Genomic DNA, 22,629 nt, shown 5'->3' on the forward strand with positions numbered 1-22,629 from the left:
GGAAGAAATTTATTCAATAGCTCCATACATCCCAAACGGGGAAAAAAGAGTTTTCTTCTCAACTCATCAGTAATAAATTACGCATTATAATTATCTACCAAGAAAACTATTCTTTAGCAAGTTTAGTTACCGAAATAGTTAGTATATCATGACTTGGCTTGATACAAAGTTCATTGCGCTTGTGTTCAATAAACCACGGTTCAAATACCAGGAGCGTCTCAGATTGATAAGAATTTCGAGGTTTTTTTTCACAAGTACCGAAGCTGCGGAACTAATTTAGTTATTGCCAATATAGTCTCGCCAAAATGCTTTCAACACAATGGTTTAAAAGCGGCAGTCGTTTTCCCACACGCCAAAAAACCCCTAGTGGTTGTTTATTATTTATTACTGCCGATAGATATATTATTCAGTTATGTTATGATTCATTTTGTTGTCCCACTGTTAGACATATATACCGTTTCGATTCAATTGTTGGTGAATGTTTGTTGGTCAAATATGAGGCAAGTAAAAATCCTTAGAAACGGTGTATATGTATGAGTCTATTTGTGAACTAGGGTTAGCAATCCTATGATTGGAAATTGGAATTAACAATAAAAAAAAAAAAAACTATTAAAATTGCAAGATACTTAACTCCTTATTAATTATTTATAGCGAAATTATGTCGAATCTATAATAATAAAAAAATACATGACGATTGTTTTATTGAATATAGTTTTCTTTTTCTATGCTCATGTACATAATTACGTATATTCATGTTTATCATATCCTCAGCCTGAATATACGTTAAGTTTTGAATATAGGCCTGTAACATTTCCCTTAATTGCACGCAGTCTTGTTCCTTCCATATCCAACTCGTCTGATGTCTATAGATATACCATACTAAATCGTCAGGTGTTTGAATTTAGAACTAAGCTCATTATAGTATAAAAAGTATCGAATGATAATAATAATATTATCATTATGTCAAATGTTAGCATGTGGCGCCCTCATTCAACTTATACAACATAAACTTATACTAGTAGATCTATATAGTAGGGGTCTTTCAATAGTTTGATCTCCCATTAGCGTATATTCTTGAATCTTTTCTCTCCGCCGGTCATCTGTTCTACTGACATGACCGACCCGTAAGTCTTGCAATCCTGTTGACAACATGAATGTCTTTGAGTTTTATTCATTGACGGATATTTCCGTTTCTGATTTTTTCCTTCAACATTTTTTTAAACTGTATTCTATCGCGCGCTGTGCCACTCATAATTTATACATTAGACCTGATGTTAAGGTCTACTAAATGTTTGTCTTAGATGGATCTGTTTGTCCTCATTTCTAGACTTCAGAATATACATTTGGTTGTGCTTCCATATATGAATAATTATTATTGATCATATATACAAATCTTTTTAGTTTGTTTTACACTTCATGTGGAGACACATACGTTCTTAGGATCCAAAATGGTAAATCATTTTTTACATTAGTTTCTTACGAATTCAATTGCTTTACATCATTGAATCATTCAATATCACACCTACTACTGGTATTTTGACCCCTTCAATCACAGGTGACTAACCAATAAAACCACATATCAAAACTCTATTAATTAACACAATAGCGTGTATAATTTACATACATCAACACATTCGCGAGACGCATTAAGCGCCGGTCGTCCCGGCGAAATTAGCAAGAGAAGAAAAAAAATGCTGAGCGTTTTAGCAAAGTCATTTTTTCAATCAGGCGCATAAAGAAGATGGGGCAGGCGGTACTCACTTGAATACACATAATGGCAACACCGGGTACTTAGACGTAAATAAACCATATACTAGAAGGATTATAGGAGGACTTCATACATTGAAAAAATATGATTTCACAATAAGGCTATGAAAACCAAAACAAAATAAATGCAACACATAAACATTTGTTATAGCTACAAATATTCTTAGCATTGTATCGATATGAATGATATTACGTTCACATAGTCAATTAAACAAAAATAATTACAAGATTAAAATTTTTTTTATATACAACGTTTTAAAATTTTCTGTTGAATCATATAAACTTGACTTGACTAGCTTAAACGATCAAAAAAATTTGTACTTGATAGAAATACTGAATAATGAAATGTCATTTCATATTGATTTCCATAGTAACGCACTTATATATTATTTATTAATAATTTAGTTACTAGGACCACCCAGCAACCAATAATGTTATCGAAATAACTTTTCATACAAAACTGAATTAACTAAAAGTGAATTCAATTATACTTAAAGATGGCTAAAAGTATTTAAAAAAAATGTATTGTGCATCGTGTTCTGATATTCTAAAAGTTTCAAATATCTAGCTAGTCGAGAAGTTAGCAAGATTTGTACCGGACAAACAAACAATGGACATATAAGAATACGACCTAAGAAAAACGTTGTAATTAAAATTTATCTTTAATGGAAACTGTCGTAAATCAATTGTCAGGGCTGTATCAGTTTCGACCAGCCACTACAATCCCGGACAGTTAGAACGTTGTTAATCGTTTTTAAATATTTAAATTAAATAAAAAAGCAGTTTTCAACCTTGTCATCCCGAAAAAATATTATACATATGGAAAATATTAAGGAAATACGTCATGTAAAGTATATTAAATATATTGCATAATATGGGTCGCTAAAATCGATTCTCATGCAATAGTACAAACACGAAATCTGTGGTTTCGTAGTAAAAGTGCTTAGTCAGTTTTGTTGCAGCTGAGATAATCAGTTATGAAATAAATCACAGTTTTCAATCGAGTTAATTGATGTATCTTTTTTTTATTTCTTTTTAGTTATTTATGAATAGTAAAATTTTTGATGCTGTGTTATATTCAATGTTTTCAATAAGTACTTTTACTTATAGTTACAAATGATTTTCTCAGTTTAAGCTTACAACAAATTTAAACATCTATTTATTTTACTTACATGTAACGAAATCTGATACACAATAATTACAAGATAAAAAGAACTTTTTATATACCACGTTTTTATATTTTCTGTTGAATCATATAAACTTGACAATTCTATGTATTAATAAATACTTTTTTGTACTTGATAGAAATACTGAATAAATATTATAGAATACTGAAATGTCATTTTGACATTTTATATTGATTTCCATAGTAACGCAGGTATATATTAATAATTTAGTTGCTAGGACCCCCTTAGCAACCAATAATAATAAGTAGTAAATATTACTTTTAACGATTTTTTTCCGAAACATACAAGACAGAATTATTTGAAAATGAATTCAATTCTGCTTAAAGATGGCCAAAAGTATTAAAAAGAATGCATTGTCGTCGTGTTCTGTTATATTCTAAAAGTTTCAAATGTCTAGCTAGTCGGGAAGCTAGTTAAAAATCTTCAATCGTCCAATACAAATCTTGGACAAACAAGAAAAAAAATGTATTGGACACAGAAGAGAAAATCTGTACCGGACAAACAAGAATACGAGTTAATAAAAACGTGGTAAAAAAGAGAACGTGGTAAATAGAGAAGAGAAGAGAAAAGAGAAATTCTTTAAACACATTGGCATTTAAATCTTAATTTCGTAAAAACGCGATTAAGAAGTTTTACCCTGCAACCACAGAAACAATAATATTAAATACCGGTAAGAGATATTCCCCACATTCACTCAGTAAGCAAGTTAAACATTTATCTCGGTAAGGTCCGTTGTTAAGATCTCGACTTGTATATCTCTCTGAAGTGAGATTCCTGCATACCTATAGAGTACCAAGTCGTGCAGTCAGATCACGACTACTTTTAGTATGAAGAAGACTGCTACATACCACTTCTCAAAATACCTTTTACAGAAGAAAAATAAGAAATGTAAGATTTTCTCCATTAAAAATCTTTTATTAAGACTGGGTACTTTACCGAAATTATTTTCTCCGTTACCAGAATATATTCACAATTTTCTACCAACATTATATTAATATAATATGATATAAAAATAATGAAACCAGTTATATAGTTTTCTCTAAAGAACAGGACTTCAACAACATTCAAATTATTATTATATACACTTACAAACTTTCTGAAATTGTATATGGGTATTTTATGAGATTTTACTAATATAATGGTAATTATAATATGTATATATGGTTATCAGGAACCATGACCAGGGATCAAAATTACGTGTCAAGAATATAATAATTTTATGTTCACTGTACATAAAGTCACCATTATATTAGACCATCGGCTAGACTTGTTAACCGATTATTAATTTAATTTGACCAAAACTCATTCCATTTATTTTATAATTTAATAGTTTTCACTCAGATTCAAACAGATGTTGCTCCATTTTGGTATAAAAAAACCAAGATGGGCGCAAGCTTCATACTTAATAAACTGCCTGATCTATGTTTTTCTATAATATTCGACGTATTTCTCTAGAAGAGAATGAAATTCTTTTCATATATACCTATTACCCGAGGCTTGGAGAACGACCTGGCTTCCTCGACTCTCTATTTATCTATACTATATAACCAATTATTATTTTTTTTATTTTCTTTTAAATGTAATTTCAGATGCAGGTAAATTATTTACGACGTGGTAACTCTGTTGTTTAAACTCATCCAAACTCAATTCCGCACGTGCTTCTCGGCCTTCTACTAGAACGTAACCACCTGTCATAAGGCTACAATTACAATACAGATCATAGGGAATTTTCAATGGAAATTATACCCAATTATATTTGTCTTAAAGGTACTAATACTAACTATTATAATATTGTCGTTTTTAAATATTATGTATTACGTTAAGTAGACATTTTATAATTACATAATTCTGGTCGTTAACCCTGATAATAATACTATAATACTGTTTCTTCCTGTAATCTTATGATAATGTATATTATAAAAAAATGATAATAATAGATATTTGTAAGTACTTCAGTATCTTAATATATTAAATTTACAAAAAATCAAAATGTTGAGACACAGAAAAAGTTTCAATAAAAACGCACAAGAATTCTTTCGATTTTATGGATATTTAAAACATATATATATATACTTAACTGTATTGTGCATAGTACTTTAAAACTAAAGATAAATATTCGTAAGTATCTTAAATGTTCGGATATAATATTATTAATAATGTATGCATAGTTGCCTTGAAGTTTGAGAAGTACAGGTAAAGTCATAATAAATTTAAAGCCTGCAGATCGACATTGGCACATAGGCTATTATAAAATTATGGACTTCAATAAAACGGTGGTATATTGAAAATAATGATCTTCACTAGGGATGTCATATCAAAAGGAAACTTATTATACTTATATACTTATATATATTACTTGGTATAGGTATCGTAACGAAATTAAAATATTGATTTTTTTGACACCCCAATCCTCACTCACTATACATCCACTTCTTGAGGAAGGCTACATAATCCTTATTTTCATTTATTCAAATTTATATTAATATAAGATGCACAACGGAATGATCTTTCGATCTTTTCGATCTTTCCGATCTTCCATGTAAATATTTATTTAGAAAAAGAGTATTACGGCATTACAGCGGTTGGCCAATGCGCCATAATACATAATATAAACAAAATCTGTTGTTATGATAATATAATAAACTACTGTACGACAACAGTGTTGTCATTTTTTGAGAAAACATATCCCGTGAAATTAAGTTTTATGTTTATATCAATTCTATTCTCAGTAAGTTTATAAGTACATTAATTTATAAGTCTAATTATTGTTCAATAAATATCAATAGAATTTTTTTTTCAAATAATTTCACCTCTTAATTATTACTATTATATTAGGTTAATTATTACAGCGTAATTATTGAATTTGGAAGGAAATGTATCATTGAACCCACATTAACTGATAATATTGCTGCAGGTATTTATTAATTAAATAACTAGAACACAAATTATGAGTAAAAAAGTAGAAGTGAAAGATATAACATATTCAATATTATATTGATGAACCAATCACATGTTTTATAATTTACAAATGATGTCTTTATATCGTATTTTTAGTAAAATTGTTGTAGAAACACATACTGTGAAAATAATTTTCTATAAATTAAATTATATCCACCTTACATAAATTTTAAAACAATATGTACCTACTTATCGGTTTAAAAATTAGGAAAAAATAGGACAATTTATTAACTAACTAATGATCATTTATACTTAATTATTATACGTCTAAAAATATTAATAAAATAGATTACGATACACATAACTTTATAATATACAAACATAATTTCCAGTATTTGGGGAAATATTTCTAGTATTACAACACTGAATTTTGACATACCTGACATGACAGGAACCCGTAAAATGGGCTTGTTGAAAGTATTGTATAGGCTCACCTTTTAAATACGACTCTTTTTCTTCTTCGCAATAAATCAAAAGTTTACTGATAATAATTCGAACATCATTTCGTATTGTGTTAGACATCTTTTGAATATAAAAAGCTTCAAATTACGTAAATTGATAGATGCGTCCAATACGAAGTGTCAAAAATGTAATGAAAAATTTGGGGGCGTTCCTAATTTGAAACCGGAAGTTCGATTAGCTGTACGTAGTTCACAGATTTGCCACGTAGCCAAGATGAAGTTGCCGGACAATAATATCTAAATAAATTATACTAATATAAAAATAAACTAATATCTAATTGTTATGTTGTGTTTGTGAAACTTTACATCAAGACCATAAGCCCCAATGTGTTTATTGAATGGTGAATAACCATTCCTCGCGAAAAATAATCAGATACTCTTCACTCAATGGGAAATTATAACATATTATGCTCTGCCGTGTAGCGAAAATTGTTATTATGTATATTTAACCCGCTAGTTTCCAGTGTCACAAAAAATATAATGTGTTAATATCCATAGCGAACAAACAGGTTTTAATAATATTAACTATCTGAACCAGATTAACAGTGGAGAGCGTGATCATAATATATATATTATTTGGTAACTATAATAATAACAATGAATATTGTTATGTTTTGTACGTTATTGTTTTCAATATTCCTCATATTACGAGTATAATCACGATTTTTAGTTTTATTATTTTATTTAAAATTATTACAACCAATCAAAAAAGGGATTGTTTATTTTATGTATGTATAGACGTCCGATATCAATCTAAATCTATTTTCACAATAATTCATAATATGTTACCGATATTTAGATTCAATGAATGTCCGTATTTTATCATATTTCTGTCTTCCACAATTCCATACGTTGTTACTACGGGTATGAAATGAAAATTAAAAAAAAAAACAATTTTCACAATTTAAAAGAAAAATGATAATAGAATTACGAAGGATAATAATTAAATTAGTTGGAACTCATTTCTCATTTCAAGTATATTTGTTAGTAAGATTAGATTTATTTACTATATATGAACAAAGGTCATAACAATACGTTAAGTAAATAACCAAAGTCAACAGAACACAATTTTTTTTTTAATTAGGTACAAAAATGCACATTGAATCACACTAAATATAATGTTCTGAAATTTTTATGAAGTATCTATTATACGAAAAAGATCATTATTATTACTTTCTTTTACCGCTTTTTTCCCTACATTTTCTTTTAACTGAGACCTTGTGAGGTCTGAGAAGGAGACCTCGGTTTCCTGGCTATTATTTCTAGGGTTGGGTCTTGTGAGTACATTAATGCCCTTTCCCACATGTACCTAATCTAAGTAGTGTAGTTTAGTTCTAGTTGGTTATATACCAAATAAACTAATTGGGCGGGCCCTTGTTTCCGGTAGTCATTATAGCGAATGAATAATATCAATACGTTTATCTTATCATACCTATTCACTGCTGATAATATCGACGCCATTGTTGTCCTATCAAAATATTTAATCCGAAACAAACGTCAGTATGGCACAATTAAATTCCACTTGCAGCCAACTTCATGAATCATAATTACGGGCTGTCAAATCTGCTCCAGCCTGTCAAATTAATGTGCCGGGCTTCCGTCAGATGAGCGTAACTGTACACGGGCCGAGATTGGCGGCAACTTCACAACCGTCTTCGTCTTGATGAGGCGGGAAAAAAACTTTGAAATATGGACCGAATAATTTAGCATTTGTCACGGCGAATCCGGGCGCCATTTTCAATTACTGCTGCATGTATTTGTATAATTTTTAGACGGTGAAAAACAATGTATTACTAATTATATATGTATATGCAGTTGCAGAATAATCACTGGTTGATCCAAGTCCGTTCGTTTTTAATTTTCAATTTTGATGCTTTGTTGACTATGAATGTTGGGTTTCCCAAATTCTTTGTAAACTTTCTCATTACTATATAGATACACGGAAAATTTCAGTTAACGAGTACAGAATAAACCTAATATATATATATATATTATTACAATTAATTGAACTTACAGCTAAGCTAGATAAGATTCAAAATTCAAATGTATTTATTTTACATAGTACATGTTTAAATATACAATGAACATTAAACATATAAATTGAAGATTATCAAAAAGTGGCATCAATAAAAATAGGCAGTCTCTTTTAACGATACTTAAAGAAAAAACAGCGCAATAAGAAGGATAAATGCAAAAATCATAAAAACTACTTGAAAGTACAGCGATTGAGCTAATTGATCCTACTATACGAATTAATATTAACCCATTTCACATAAGTGAAATATATCAATACATTAAGCGATTTGGTTGAGCGCAGTATTCCCTTCCCAATTGGCATTACCAACAATTAATAAATTAATTTTACTCCCTGAGAGAACAAATAACTAATGCTATCGATTTCTATGGCAGTTATCGGGGAAATACTATCAAGAATAGTAGAGAGCTGTGATCCGGAAGGTTTCATCTTATTTACGAAATCGAAGCACTAAACTTTTTGATTCTGACTGATTGACGATGGGACCATGGGCATAACACACTGTGAAAAATAATTTTATATTATAGCAAAATTCAATATATTGTATTGTGATATGTTACATTCCATTAATCACCATGTTCGATCCTAAGAGGATTATAATATAGGCATCATCAGAGTTGAGGTTGAATTAAAATATTTTTAATAATAATACTATCGACTGAAGGTACTTGGTGGAATTTGAATTCTAATGGATTTAAGTTTTGTACTATTCCATTTAAGTCGTTTTTTGCGACCCGGGTTTCGCCTTTCGGCATCTTCAGGCGCCGTGTACACTCAACACACTGACAACGAACACTGTTAACTCTAGCTTATATAATAAATCAATACAATAAAGTAGGTAAAAACTCCATTACCTACCCATCAAATCAAAGGTCACAAAAAATACAATAAACAAATTATGAATAGTTGAAGTGTTAGTAAAAAACCTAAATATTAATAACAATACACTCGATAGCATTTTATAATAAATCGTCAGTATGACCAGTTAAACCTAAAATAAAAGCATTTTTTGTGGTTGTCTGTATAGATCAATATTGTAATACTAAACAATAAATTAAGTTAACGCCTGCATTCAATACAATGATATAATATCAATTTGACTATACCAACATAAATACCATTACGTCATATCTTTACCGTTAGGTGATTTTTTATGAACATGCGTCTAATGGCCATAATCTATAGATAACATTTTAATTTCTCATTATGAGGGGTTTATGGATTGAATGTATGAAAAAATGTGATGCATTCATACAAAATTCTAAGAGCATCATTCCTGATTAATGATTCTCAAATACTTTTTGATAGGCCATTGCATTACAATGAATTACATTTATCAGAAATTATCTCACACCACATTAGGCGCGTCCACAAGAGGGTTGGGGGGGTCTTCGGGTTTTTTCAAAATATACCCCCAAACCATTTTTCAACACATTCAAATTTTCTAGTACATATTATTTCTCTTATTATAATTCTGTAAATGTATACGCTTCATAACTTTGCACTCCGGCGCTAGGATGAAAATGATGTAAAATATTCTAAAAATATTTTTTTTACATTATATTATCTATGTATTGGAAATTAGAACATTTGGTAGATAGTTAAATTGAGAGCTGCGCGCGCACACTGTTACGAAAGTGCGCGACAGTATGAAGTTAGCTGCGAATCAGTCAGCTGTATACAAACGCAAGTTTAATAGTAGAATTTTTCCGTAATTATTGTCGGCCATTTGCAATTCCCTACGTAAACAAACGATTAAACGTCAGAGTGACAGTTGTTACTTTAAAAATAAAAACAACGAGAAATAATTATATAATTATTTATTAATATAAGTTAAAGTGTATAGAAATAAACCAGCGGCGCTCCAATAAGCGGTCCTTTTTCTTGAATGTGTAATTTAACAAGATAATTAAGAGCTAGTCGAAGAATCTAGGTTATTTATTACAAGTTTTGTTTTTGTTTTGTTACGCCAAATAAGTATAACTTCTAATGCGCGTACATAAGTACACACACCGATTTTTTATTTATTACTACTATATTAATACAAGTAAATATCATTTTATCTAATTTTATGCGAGGTAATCAGGCAAAGAGGCGTAATCAGTGTAATAAAAAATGCAAAGTTATAAAACGTATACTATACATGTTTTGTATTTCTAATAGTTTTTAAATATATTAATTAATATTGTATATTGTAGTACCTAATAAAAATCTTTTGGCAGAATTTAATTATAAAATATGATCGTAATCACTTGGTACAATTTCATTCATAATAATTATTTGTTTTTATTCGGTTGCTATTACGCCATTACGAATACTGTCATTATAATGATGGAATTATTATTAAACTTAGTAAATTAGTATAGACTTATCTCGATATTAGCAATATTTTAATAAAACAATATCTTTTCTCAATAATAAGATATACAATTAGTATAATATCTTTTTGAACTGAAATAATACTTGGGTAGTTAACTTAGAATTTTTAAATAAACTGTACTCCTCTTTAATGACTAAATTAGTAAATATGAATGAAAATGCGATATTTAAAAAATATTTAATATGTCTTTATATTGTATTTTTGAGTGTATACTTATTACACCATAATAATATGAGTCTGAATTGGTTAGGTAGCCAACCTGACGAGTTCTATGACCCATCTCAAAAAGTCGAGTGAACCTGGCCTTCACAATATAAATTTATAATGACATAATACACTCTTTTATAAGCATTATAAATTATTATTACGCGAGTAACTCGTGATTATAATTTATAATTACTTACTAGAATATCAACAGCCGGAATTTGGTAATTTTCAAATTGTCGATTGAATGGAATGAGTTGAATTAATTTTTTACCACTTACAATTTCTATACATTTATCAATATTGAATATTTTTTATGATTTAAAATCTAAAAGAAATCTGTTATAATACTTAGAACACTATGCTTATATCATTTCAATGGGTGATGAAGGTGAGCGTCTACGTACAAAAGATACAGGTAGTATAGAGGAGCTTATTAAAATATTATTAATATCTCGCGGTCATCAAACTTATCTTTGTTATTAGACCCCTTAATAATCTAATAATTATTATATGAACAGTAATATTTCGATAGCAGCTGTTGTATAATATATACCTAATGCAGTATTAATAAACGCATTGACCGTTGTTTCAGGCTACAGACACATTACCGAATATTACAAACTAATATAAATTACTTACTAAAATTATGTTACGTAATGAATTAAAGTGGACAATGAAAAAAAATCAGCTATCATAACAGTTTTTAGTCGATTGATAGATTCATTATTGTAGGTATATCAGAAATTTCTATTGTCTGCTAAAAAATAGACATTATTTCGTAAAACTATTTTTATTGGTAAATTTTAATCGTGTAAATGCATTTGCATACATCTAAAAGCACTACTTTTCAGTCAAACTTTGACTATTTTACAATGTTTTTATTAGCTCGTATCCTTGTTTGTCCGGTGGTTGTTTGTCCAGTACAAATCTTGCAATCGATTTTTAACTAACTTCCCGACTAGTTAGACAATTGAAACTTTTAGAATATATCAGAACACGGTGCCAATGCATTATTTTAATACTTTTAGCTATCTTTAAGTAGAATTGAATTCATTTTCAGTTAATTCTGTTTTGTATGAAAAGTTATTTCGACACCATTATTGGTTGGTAGGGGTCTGGGGTCCTAGCAACTAAATTATTAATATATGTGGGTTACTATGGAAATCAATATAACATGTCAAAATGACATTTCAGTTTTATTTCAATCACGTACAAATCTTTTTGATCGTTAAGCTATTCAAGTCAAGTTTATATGATTCAACAGAAAATTTAAAAACGTTGTGTATAAAAAGTTATTTTTATATTGTAATTATTCAATATAAGTTCCTATGTTTATGATTGAAATATTGTAAATAAACGGCGTTCATTACCTTTACGGATAAGTATATGAAAATCCTCCCTATTTTAGTTAACTATATTATTTTAACAAATAAAATAGCAAACTTCCTTTATATAAGGTTACCTTTATATTGGGGACTAAAAATCTATCCAGCTTTTTACGCAGTTCTCTATCTCTACGCCCTACTTTTTTATTTGCATACTAAATGCAGCTTTATGTCTTATTGGCCACATTATTATGAATTATTGTCATCTACACTTACATTGTAATATTACACAAAAACTCCAAAATTCATCTTGGAAACGATATCACAATGACATCGAAAACGATTTCTGATATGGTGTATATGAATATGGGAATATATCAAACCAAAACAACACATTTATTATCACTTTTAAACTATCTTCAGGTTTTTACTGCGTGATTTATCACTAGATTAATATATTTTTTAAATCGATTAATAATATTAATATATAATGGTATAATGGTAAATAATTTGTTCATAAAATGTGTTATGTTCTTACAACTAGACTATAAATTTGATAAAGACATTGCCAAAGATAGCGCCAAATCTTTTTTAGGTGTTGAAAAGCGTAACTAATAAATCGTGAATACCTCCCATATAACGAATCATGATATTATATTCGTACTATAACTGTGATCATTGAATGATCGATATACCATTATATTAGATTTAAAAGAGACGTCAGCAAACCTGATTTTGACAGAATGTTATATACCAGGTATGTGCAAAAATAAAACTCTGGGACTAGAAGGGTATTCTATAATTTTTATTTTTCTGTATAAAATTGTACTTATGTTTTTATATATTATTATTATTGTATATTCTCTTCTTCTCTCTTGTGAGGGTAATATTTATTATATTGTAAATCTCATGTTGTGAACGTCTTGAATTTAGATTTGTTACGTCCACAATGTTTGGTTTTCTTAAATAAATAAAATAAATAATAATAAAACATATTTATACTGTGGTGTGACATTAATATTAATGTGATTGAACCGGGCTGGTATTTAACAAAAAACCATCATAACTAATTCGAAAAATAGGATGACAAAAAACGCCCACGTACACTATGGTCGACCTAACCGCTAACATTTCGTTTGCAAGCCAAGCGCGCTACCAAATGTACCATTGACGCAGTGGCAAATGCATTTTTTAAACACTTCACTATTGTACTTGACAATGTGGATAAAGATTGTCGAGGTGGATTTACTTTGATTTTGTGTCGGCTGACCAACCGCGTAAATTACTCGACTCTCATGAAAATTTCAACAATATCAAATATCGGCGGTTGAACTAAAATACATTACAAAATTCATTGGAAGCATCGAAGATAAGACAATACATATTACATACTTTTACTATTTCGTCTTATACTTATATGAATATACGAGTATCACGGGTTATGTAACTTTCTGAGAATATGAAGATGAAATGGTTTACAGTATTGACAAAAATTAGTTTCTGTAAAACAAATTATTAATAAGCAATACAATTATTTTGAAGAATAATATAGTGATATAATTTTTGCAATACAAAAGCTTTTGAAAGTCGAAATTTTCTAAAAAAATGTAAATAATTATTCTGACAAAATTGTGGTTTCTAAGATTCTCCTGGTGAGTAAATTAAGAGTTTCGGTAGCTTTTTGTTTTGTAGTATTATATATTAAAAGCTGTAGATACCTACCAATATGGTTTTTTTGGCAGCTGTCTTACATCATTTAACAGTTAAAAATCTCATAAGATTTAAAAAAAATCTTAAATTCTTTATTAATTAATAGCGGCAAGGAATGACTTCACACGAGTTGTTTTTTGTTGTTTTTATATGAAGTGAATAATCGTTTTAATTTACATGCTGTCGAATTTGCATAGACTTGCATCGATTCCGCCATTTTACCGACAGGTGGAGAGTATAGATTTTGAATTTTAATAAACGCGCGGCAATAAAAATAACATAATAATCCGACAACGGTTTTTCACGCATGGCGGGTAATTACTTTAAACGTTTTTTCCGACACTTTCCGCCTGTGCCGCAAACGTCAGGAGACGGAGAAATAAAATGAGGAATTTTCAAATGTAATGTAACTGTTTATTTTTCTCCGATGACAATAATACATTTTCTGTGGCAATTAATTGAATTAGACATTTCGAATGTACGTTCTCTTTATTACAGCTTCGATTCACAGAATTCAGCTTTGACCTGAACATAAAAAAATCTGAACTTGGTGGATATCTATTACAATGTATAAATACTTTTAAATTGTGAAGCTGATTCAGAAACTAACAGTATTTATAACTGTCCAATAATACTGGTTAGATATTAATGACATAACAACTTGACAAAATTTAAAGAAATATATACAGTTTTAAACACCTTTCACATATAAGTACAGATTAAAATTACTGTTTATCATCATCCTAAAATTATAGATACATTATTAATGTTAATGATGGTGTTAACGCCTGAACATTAAATGAACAGACAGACTATCGGAAGTCTGGACGCGCATAGAATTCCTGGACTGATTACATTACCAAAGGATAGGTTTTAAGATGAGCCAATAAAAAGATATCTAACATCTACTATAAAACGCAGAAAGACTCCTTGCTTCGGCAATAACAAATATGATTTTCTGCAAGCAAAGGTAGAAAGCAGCAGAGTCGTAAGTTTAATAAATATCCCGCTACGCAATTACTATGAGGGGCTCAGTGTCCATGGTTTTGGTGACCTAATACGACTAGCCCAGGATAGGGAGATGAACTGTATCCATGTTGATTGCCAACTTTTGATAGAATACGACACCAAATTTGAAGAAAATGTGAAATAAATTAAAACGTAGAATATAATACGTAATCCACATAATTTAATAACATTCATGAGCAGTTTTATAAATTTTTGATACTGTAAAAAAATATACTGGTAAAAATGAAAATACTTTTGAGAGGTTTTTTCTATGTGTCAAAATATGAATAGTGAATTAATAATAGTTTTGTTAGATCTTTGAAAAATAAAAACGTAATATAATAACTATTAACTACAAATATTTTTTAATCGATTAGTTGATATTAGTGTGTATATTTTTTTTCATAAGAAAATATGGTTAAAAATCGATTTCAAGCATTCCAGACGTAGTACGTTTAAAACTGTCAAACGAATTTAAACTACCGATTTCTCCTGGATGTGTATTGTTTGATATTTTTTATGTGGATGTAGCTATGTTAAAGTAAACACTTGAATACTTCACAGTTTAAGCTGTTTAACGGTTCTAAGTCTGATAGAAATAATTATGAACGAACGTGGAAGACACGAGCCATTTTTTTTTTACTTTTTGTACTCGGCCATTTTCTCTTTTTAGTGCGAGAGCACATCTCTTTTATCCGGGTTCATTTTTTGCTCGCACCAATTAAACCCGCTTAAAGCTTTTAATAAATGTTGAATAATAATTATTCGAAACCGTTCCATTTTCAAAAACGTTTTCATTATAGTAGCTTAGCAAGCTTGCGGGAAACGATTATCGCCGCCATGATGGTTGACATGCGAAAAAATAACCGTTTTGGTAATTTAAATGAGATTTTTCTTTTTCTACGGCTAAATGCTATTTTAAGTGTGAATTCGGCGACATTAATTTAAAAACATGTTGGATCGTCACCCCGAGCGACTGTTGACGCAAAAAGTCTCGATTGTGTATGAAAAAAATCTATCGAAATTAGGGATGTGCCGATATATGTCGATCAACCGGTTCTCTCAAAGCCATTCGATCTAATAAAACTTTATAAACTGCTGTTATGATTAAAAGTCTTTCAGTACTAGAGACACGCTAGGCGCGTAATTATTAGTTGGACATTAGATATAATTATCATGCTATTTAAATGTGGCAATTAATTAGTGATGCAATTTAATTAATTTTATTATTTATAGTGTGTGCATATAAAAAGTAGGAGTTTAATTAATGAAAATTGAAATTTGAAACTCCACTTTAGTTATCACTTCAAACAATCTATAAAATATTGAATTGAATAAAATCTTCTCATTCCCTATATTGTAAAAAATCTTATAACTGCCAAATGCAGAAACTCGAAGATGCCTTATTAATTTTTTATTTATTCCCTATCTTAATGATATTTAATTCGGTAAAATTATCATTTTTAAACAAAATTATGAAAATTATCTAAACAATAATAGTTCTAAAGAAATAAATTCTATCGCTATAACAATAACTCGATCAGTGCTAACGACTTTTGTTAAAATCCACTATTTTAGTATTGGGTTATCAATTTCATCTAGCGGTTCGAGCGAACCGATAGTAGACATCACTAGTCAGAATGCGCTAACAAACTGAGATGGCGAGAAAAAATGGCGTCGGAAAGGGTCATTAAAACGCTATTCAAATGCTCGTTTGTGGCACAATGTTGTGTGAAATTGGATTCAAATTTGACGCGATAGATTCTTTGACGTTTGTAATTTAACATGACTGTAATGTGGCGTCATTTTTATTCAATACACCAGTTTTTTAGATGCATATTACACGAGTTTGAATTAATTTATAAAGTCATCATACGCTTTAAACGCAGGGTTAAGCACATACTTCCTTTCAGTATCGAAGAGTGCCTGTTAAAGGGACCTATGCGATGGTTAGTCGAAAAAAATGCACGTTTGCGAGACTTCCACCACCATAAAGCGATAGCAATGAACTACATATCAGATCTGAATAAATAATCAGATAGTTGTAGAATAAAAGCTTGTCATGAAAAAAGAAGATGATTCTTGTGTAATTGTGTAAAACTTCGATCTGCCTTATTAATACGTTTGTGGTCCTGAGTGCTTTAGAAGCAGGAATATTGACAATACAAATATTTCAAGATGGCCGCCGGAGAAAGCGGTTCCAATAAAAGCTGTATCTCTGTAGCATATGGGAATAATTTCAAGCTTTTGTCATGTGTGTCAGTGGCGATGACTTCATACCATTCGATTATTTGAAGCCTACGTTCTTGAGAAAAATAGTTTTAATTGCATACTGACTTATTTATACATTCACTTATATCCTATAAAATAATTCATTTAGCCAATGAGAGATGCCGTATGTGTAGGAATGTATTACACAGATAATTGCAAAACAATCTGCAAAGGTTTTAAAAAATATACCACAGCGCGCCATCTGTCTTGACCTAAATAAAGGTCGGATTATGTTTCAAATAATTCTCATTTTTTTTTCATATGGACTTTACGTTACGCAGCCTCGCCCAGTCTATTGAATTGTATGACATAAGGTAAGCTCCGATCGAAGAGCCTAAATCTAAATAATTAATAATTAGATAATTTAAAAAAATTATTTATATGGTGTTTAATCTAATATTAATAAATATAGACTGTTTTTAAAAATAAAAATAACTTTTGTCTAATAATATTTGATGTGTATAAATGTTTTTAAAAAATACGTAATTTAAACTGATCGATTAATTTTATGTCGTCAGCGAGTTTTTGAAGTTTCATTAAATTAGTGTGTCGTTGTCATTAGTGTTTACCTATTCATTAGTAGTAATACCGTATTATTTTCTTATTTCTCGTAAGTATACCTGACAAGTGTTTTCTTTTTATCAGATCTCCATAGCCTACCTCTTTCCGAAACTCACCCTTCGCCACTGCTGTGTGTACACATTTTTATTCTAAACTACCTGATTATATATTATGATTATTATTGTAATGTATAGTTACCTACATAAAATATGTCCCTATCAGCTCATCTCGTCTAACAATCTGTCAGTTAGGTTCGATTGATTATCAATGTAAAGTTCATTATTTTTGACAACCCTACTCAACTATTGCACGCGAATAATTTCTTTTAACCTGATAAAAATATTTTCATATACGTGTTAGGTTACTCGTATGCTATTTTTTATTTGATTTAGAATCGTGCGACCATAAATTAAATCGACCATTTCGTCGAACTGAAAGCGATTTTTAATTGCCTGTCGAATCGATGCGGAGTTGTCAGATTCAGTCATATAAATTAGTGGCTCGCAACTAATCCGTGTTTTTATCGAAATAATAATTAATTAGAGAATGAATGCTATCGCAGTTGTTTATCGATAATTGAACACGTACCATTTAAAAAACGATTTACACTAAGGCAGTTATAATACAATGAAAAACATCTATGATTTTGATTTACTTTGTCAGATATACTGTATTATAATATAATCGTTTACCGTTGATTTCTTAAGATATACAATGTGTTAGAGGTTCTCTATAACTATTAATACCAACCATACTTCAAGTGGATACTGCTCTAACATAACCTATACAATACAGTCAATCTATAGAAACTACCAATATATTATAATATACCTGTAACTAGAATTGAATACGCATTCATTTCTCGATTGCTTTTACTATTATGCTTTAAACTAAAGATAAATTAATCATATTAACTGTTTTGCACAAAGCTTAAATACAATAATATTCCTAGAATTTTTTCGCAACACTCGTGTGAACTGTTTTAAACGACAAGGGTTTGCGATGTAATAGAGTTTATTAAAAGCCTTAAATGGAGATGGACTGGAATCATAGCTCGAAGAAGAGACAATCTTTGGACAGATCTAGTCACCCAGTGGTATTCAAGAAGTACAAAACGTCCGCAAGGTAGACCTAGAAGCCGCTGTATCGATAAAATGATAAAGTTCTGTGGAAATACGTGGCAACGCAATGCACAGGACCGAGAGAAGTGGAAGCAGCTTGAAGAGGCCTTCATCCAGCAGTGGATAGATTCAGGCAGATGATTTTAAAAATACTATGTATCATTTTTCATTGTGAAACTACTTTAAATATTTGGTTTTTGCAGATGTTTTAGTTTATGTAGAAATCATAACATTTTCAACCCACTGGCTTGGTCCCGAATATAACCTTGGTGAGGTCACAATATATATTTGTGATTTTCTCAAGCATGGTTTGTTTCTATATTATTATTATTACTCTACTATTTCCCTAACTACACTACTATAATTTGAACCTCGTCGTTTGTTGTAGTGTTGAATGAAAAAATAATATAGAATGTCAGTTTTAAAAAAATATTTGCAAATATTGGTACAACGGTGGACTCGACTATTTATTAGCCAATATTACTATGTAGTCTGAAAATCGCACTTTAGTTTTCACCAAGTTCCATAAACCGTTACCGTTTACTGACTAACACTTTTTTCTTACGTGATATACATATAGGATTAATGTCAGATTCAACAACGTTTTTATCTGTGTCTGACACTTGACATGCACATAAACAGATAAATAATTACAAGATAAAAAGAAGTTTTCATATACTTACCACGTTTTTAAATTGTCTGTTGAATCGTATAAACTTGACAATTCTATGTATTAATAATTTAGAACAAATAAGGCAATTGTCAACAAATCATTTTTTTGCTATTTTGCAACAAACAAACAAACAAATATACAATAGGTACTGAAATGTCATTTTGCTTTCCATAGTAACGCACGTATATATTAATAATTTAGTTGCTAAGACCACCCCCTTAGCAACGAATAATAGTGGATTGAATTACGGATCTCTTCCGAAATAACTTTTCATACAAAACAGAATTAACTGAAAATGAATTCAATTCTACCAAAAGATGGCTAAAAGTATTAAAAGAATGCATTGGCATCGTGTTCTGATATATTCTAAAAGTTTCAAATGTTTAGCTAATCGGGAAGTTAGTTAAAAATCGATTGCAAGATTTTCACTGGATAAACAACCACCGGAAAAACAAGAATACGAGCTAAGAAAAACGTGGTAAAATGTCACACTAGCGTAAAAAGATATGTGCGTTACATAACTAGATATTAAAAAAATGACTCACTCTCGCAGTAATTCTCAGAATATGTTCCAGTCACGTCTCCATCATCAATAAGCGGCCTCTCAGCTGTCAGGTAAGTCGAAGGTCCATCAGGTAGAGACCTGTGATCCAAATGGAAAAGTCTGCAGTTGTAGGTGGTGGTGGAACTGGAGCTGGTAGTCGCGCCGCTGGTTCCAAGATATAAGAAGGATCTGCAGAGGAATTCGCTCTCAATTTCGCAGGCCAGACGGCAAGCTGATTCGGATGATACCTGAGGAATTAAACGATACATTTTAGTTCATATCGAGTTATTTGGAGGACATTTAAAACCCCGCAATTTTTGCATAATTATAATAATTGACCACCACGATGTTATACAAAATGTATTAATATTATTATTATCCAGTAATAAATATTTCAGAGAAATATAACAAAATTGGTTACATGTAAGTTGTACGTATGCAGTTCATCGTGGGACACTTATTCGTGTGCCGCAGTACGTAAAACATGAGTTCGTATAACATTTTATCAAATGACAAGTTCTTCGTTGAACATTTCACCGTGGAATACATTTGTACGTATCTTACAAAATGTGAAATTAGAAAGCCGACTTCCAAAAATTCACGCAATGGAAACGCTTCAGAGAGAATTGTAAAAACTATTAGTTGATTTCATCGCAATTAGATAGGATGCACATAATTATAGTTGGTAGAGAACATGGGCGCTGGTTCAAATCCCGCTGGGCGTCGTATTTTTTCAAAAAGTTTTTTTTATGATTAAGTATTTATTTTTAAAATGTGCTATTATTCAAATGATGTATTTATATTGAATACAATATCCTTAAATTTACTAATTTTTATGGTAATGTTATCAATTAATTACTAAAATAAAAGACAGAAAATAAAATAATGAAATATTTTTTATTATTTATAAATGAACATACTTAATCTAAAATCTTGTATATGTTTTATGTAGCTGTATAATGATGTCATATTGTTTTTTATTATTAAGAGTGTCAAAGCTAAAACATAAGATGGGACCCATGATTCTCTAGTAACGACACTGCAAAATATAACATCTTATTATTTTAAATTATATTATCATGCAATGTAATTGGTAGAAAACGACTCACCGATTACGAGCTACGGTTTTTTTTATTTTTAAAAAAAACTGCTTATTAAGCTAAGTATTAAACGTTTGATTATAGTTCTGTGTCTTGCGTATTTCATCATTAATTTTTTGCTTTAGATTATTTACTATTCCCGACAAAACTATTTATATGTAATAAAAAATAACATAAGTTTGTACCTGTAATTCCTTATCGGTGTAGTAATGAAGACCGGCGTACTGCGCGACCTTATCATCAGCGACTCCAATCCTAGGTGGGGCGAATCCTCTATTGTCCTTGCAAGCTTGGCCAGCTCGGAGGCAAAGATTCTCGAAGTAGTCTGTTCCTGGGGCATCGGCCAATCTAGGTGGCTGCGTTAGAGGTGAAGTGTTGCTGCTAGTCGAAGAAGTACTGCCTGTGGGGATGGTCGTGGTGGACGATGATGCCTGGCGTCTGTCTGCTTCGCTCAGAGCACATCGCATGCTGCCATATTCGTACTCGGCCGAACGGCAAGTGAATCGTTTCTAGATGAGAGGAAAAGTTCATTTGTTACTTTCATGACATTATAAATATTAACTTTTCATAAAAAATCATTATTATAAGTTAATATTTAAACTATATTTTCTAGGAGGAACTTATTTTTTATAATTTATAAAAAAATCATTATGTTTTTTTTAATTAAAATTCTTCAATAAAGGGCCTCAGGGCATTCATAATTAAGTGGAAATATCAATATAATACAAAAATCGTAGATTATTTTAATACATTTTGTCTAATGAATAAAACACAAAATAGTTGTTTTGAAAGAAATGTATACTTACACATTTCTGTGGAAAGAGGCTAATTTTTTTTCGATCTTTAGTTTAGTTATTAAATTTATAAAAACAATGTGAAACGGAATATCAAAAGTTTTCATTGAAATAGGTATTGAAGAAATAAATGCGGTAATCGTATTTATTTAATATCTACTCACTTTATCGTTACCATATTTAAATATTCGTACCTTTACTTTTTTGATTAACTTGCATATTAAATCACTGATATATGTGTCGCTAGATTTAAAAATCAGCCAAGTCCACCTTTAGGTATTTTTGACTTTTTGTGAATTGCTGAAGAACTACTGCTTTCAAACATTTCTGCATTATCGAAATGTGAAACTTATTAATTTTAAATATTCTATGCTCAAAATAATGTAAACTTTCACCCTTGTGTCTGTGTACTTGAAAAAACACAATGCTGTTTTTCTCCTAGTCATCCATTATGGACTTGGCTGATTTTAAAATCAAGCGACACGTATTATTAATTGATATAAGACCGTTTCTTCTCATTTGAATAA

At 30.0% G+C, this 22,629-nt stretch overlaps 1 protein-coding gene across 1 annotated transcript in view; it reads right to left on the reverse strand.

Moving 5' to 3' along the window:
• tyn (trynity) overlaps nt 1-22,629 on the reverse strand; it is an 81,227-nt gene that overhangs the window by 25,413 nt on the left and 33,185 nt on the right. The window contains exons 5-6 of the mRNA XM_085946367.1: nt 21,494-21,817; nt 20,210-20,456 (exon numbers count right to left, since the gene is read on the reverse strand). Coding sequence (XP_085802493.1) covers nt 20,210-20,456; nt 21,494-21,817 — 571 coding nt within the window. The remainder of the gene's footprint in view (nt 1-20,209; nt 20,457-21,493; nt 21,818-22,629) is intronic.

This window comes from Rhyacophila brunnea, unplaced genomic scaffold (assembly GCF_057557595.1).
Source record: "Rhyacophila brunnea isolate RB1 unplaced genomic scaffold, BYU_Rbru_1.0 scaffold_2, whole genome shotgun sequence".
Classification (NCBI taxonomy): Eukaryota; Metazoa; Arthropoda; class Insecta; order Trichoptera; family Rhyacophilidae; genus Rhyacophila; species Rhyacophila brunnea.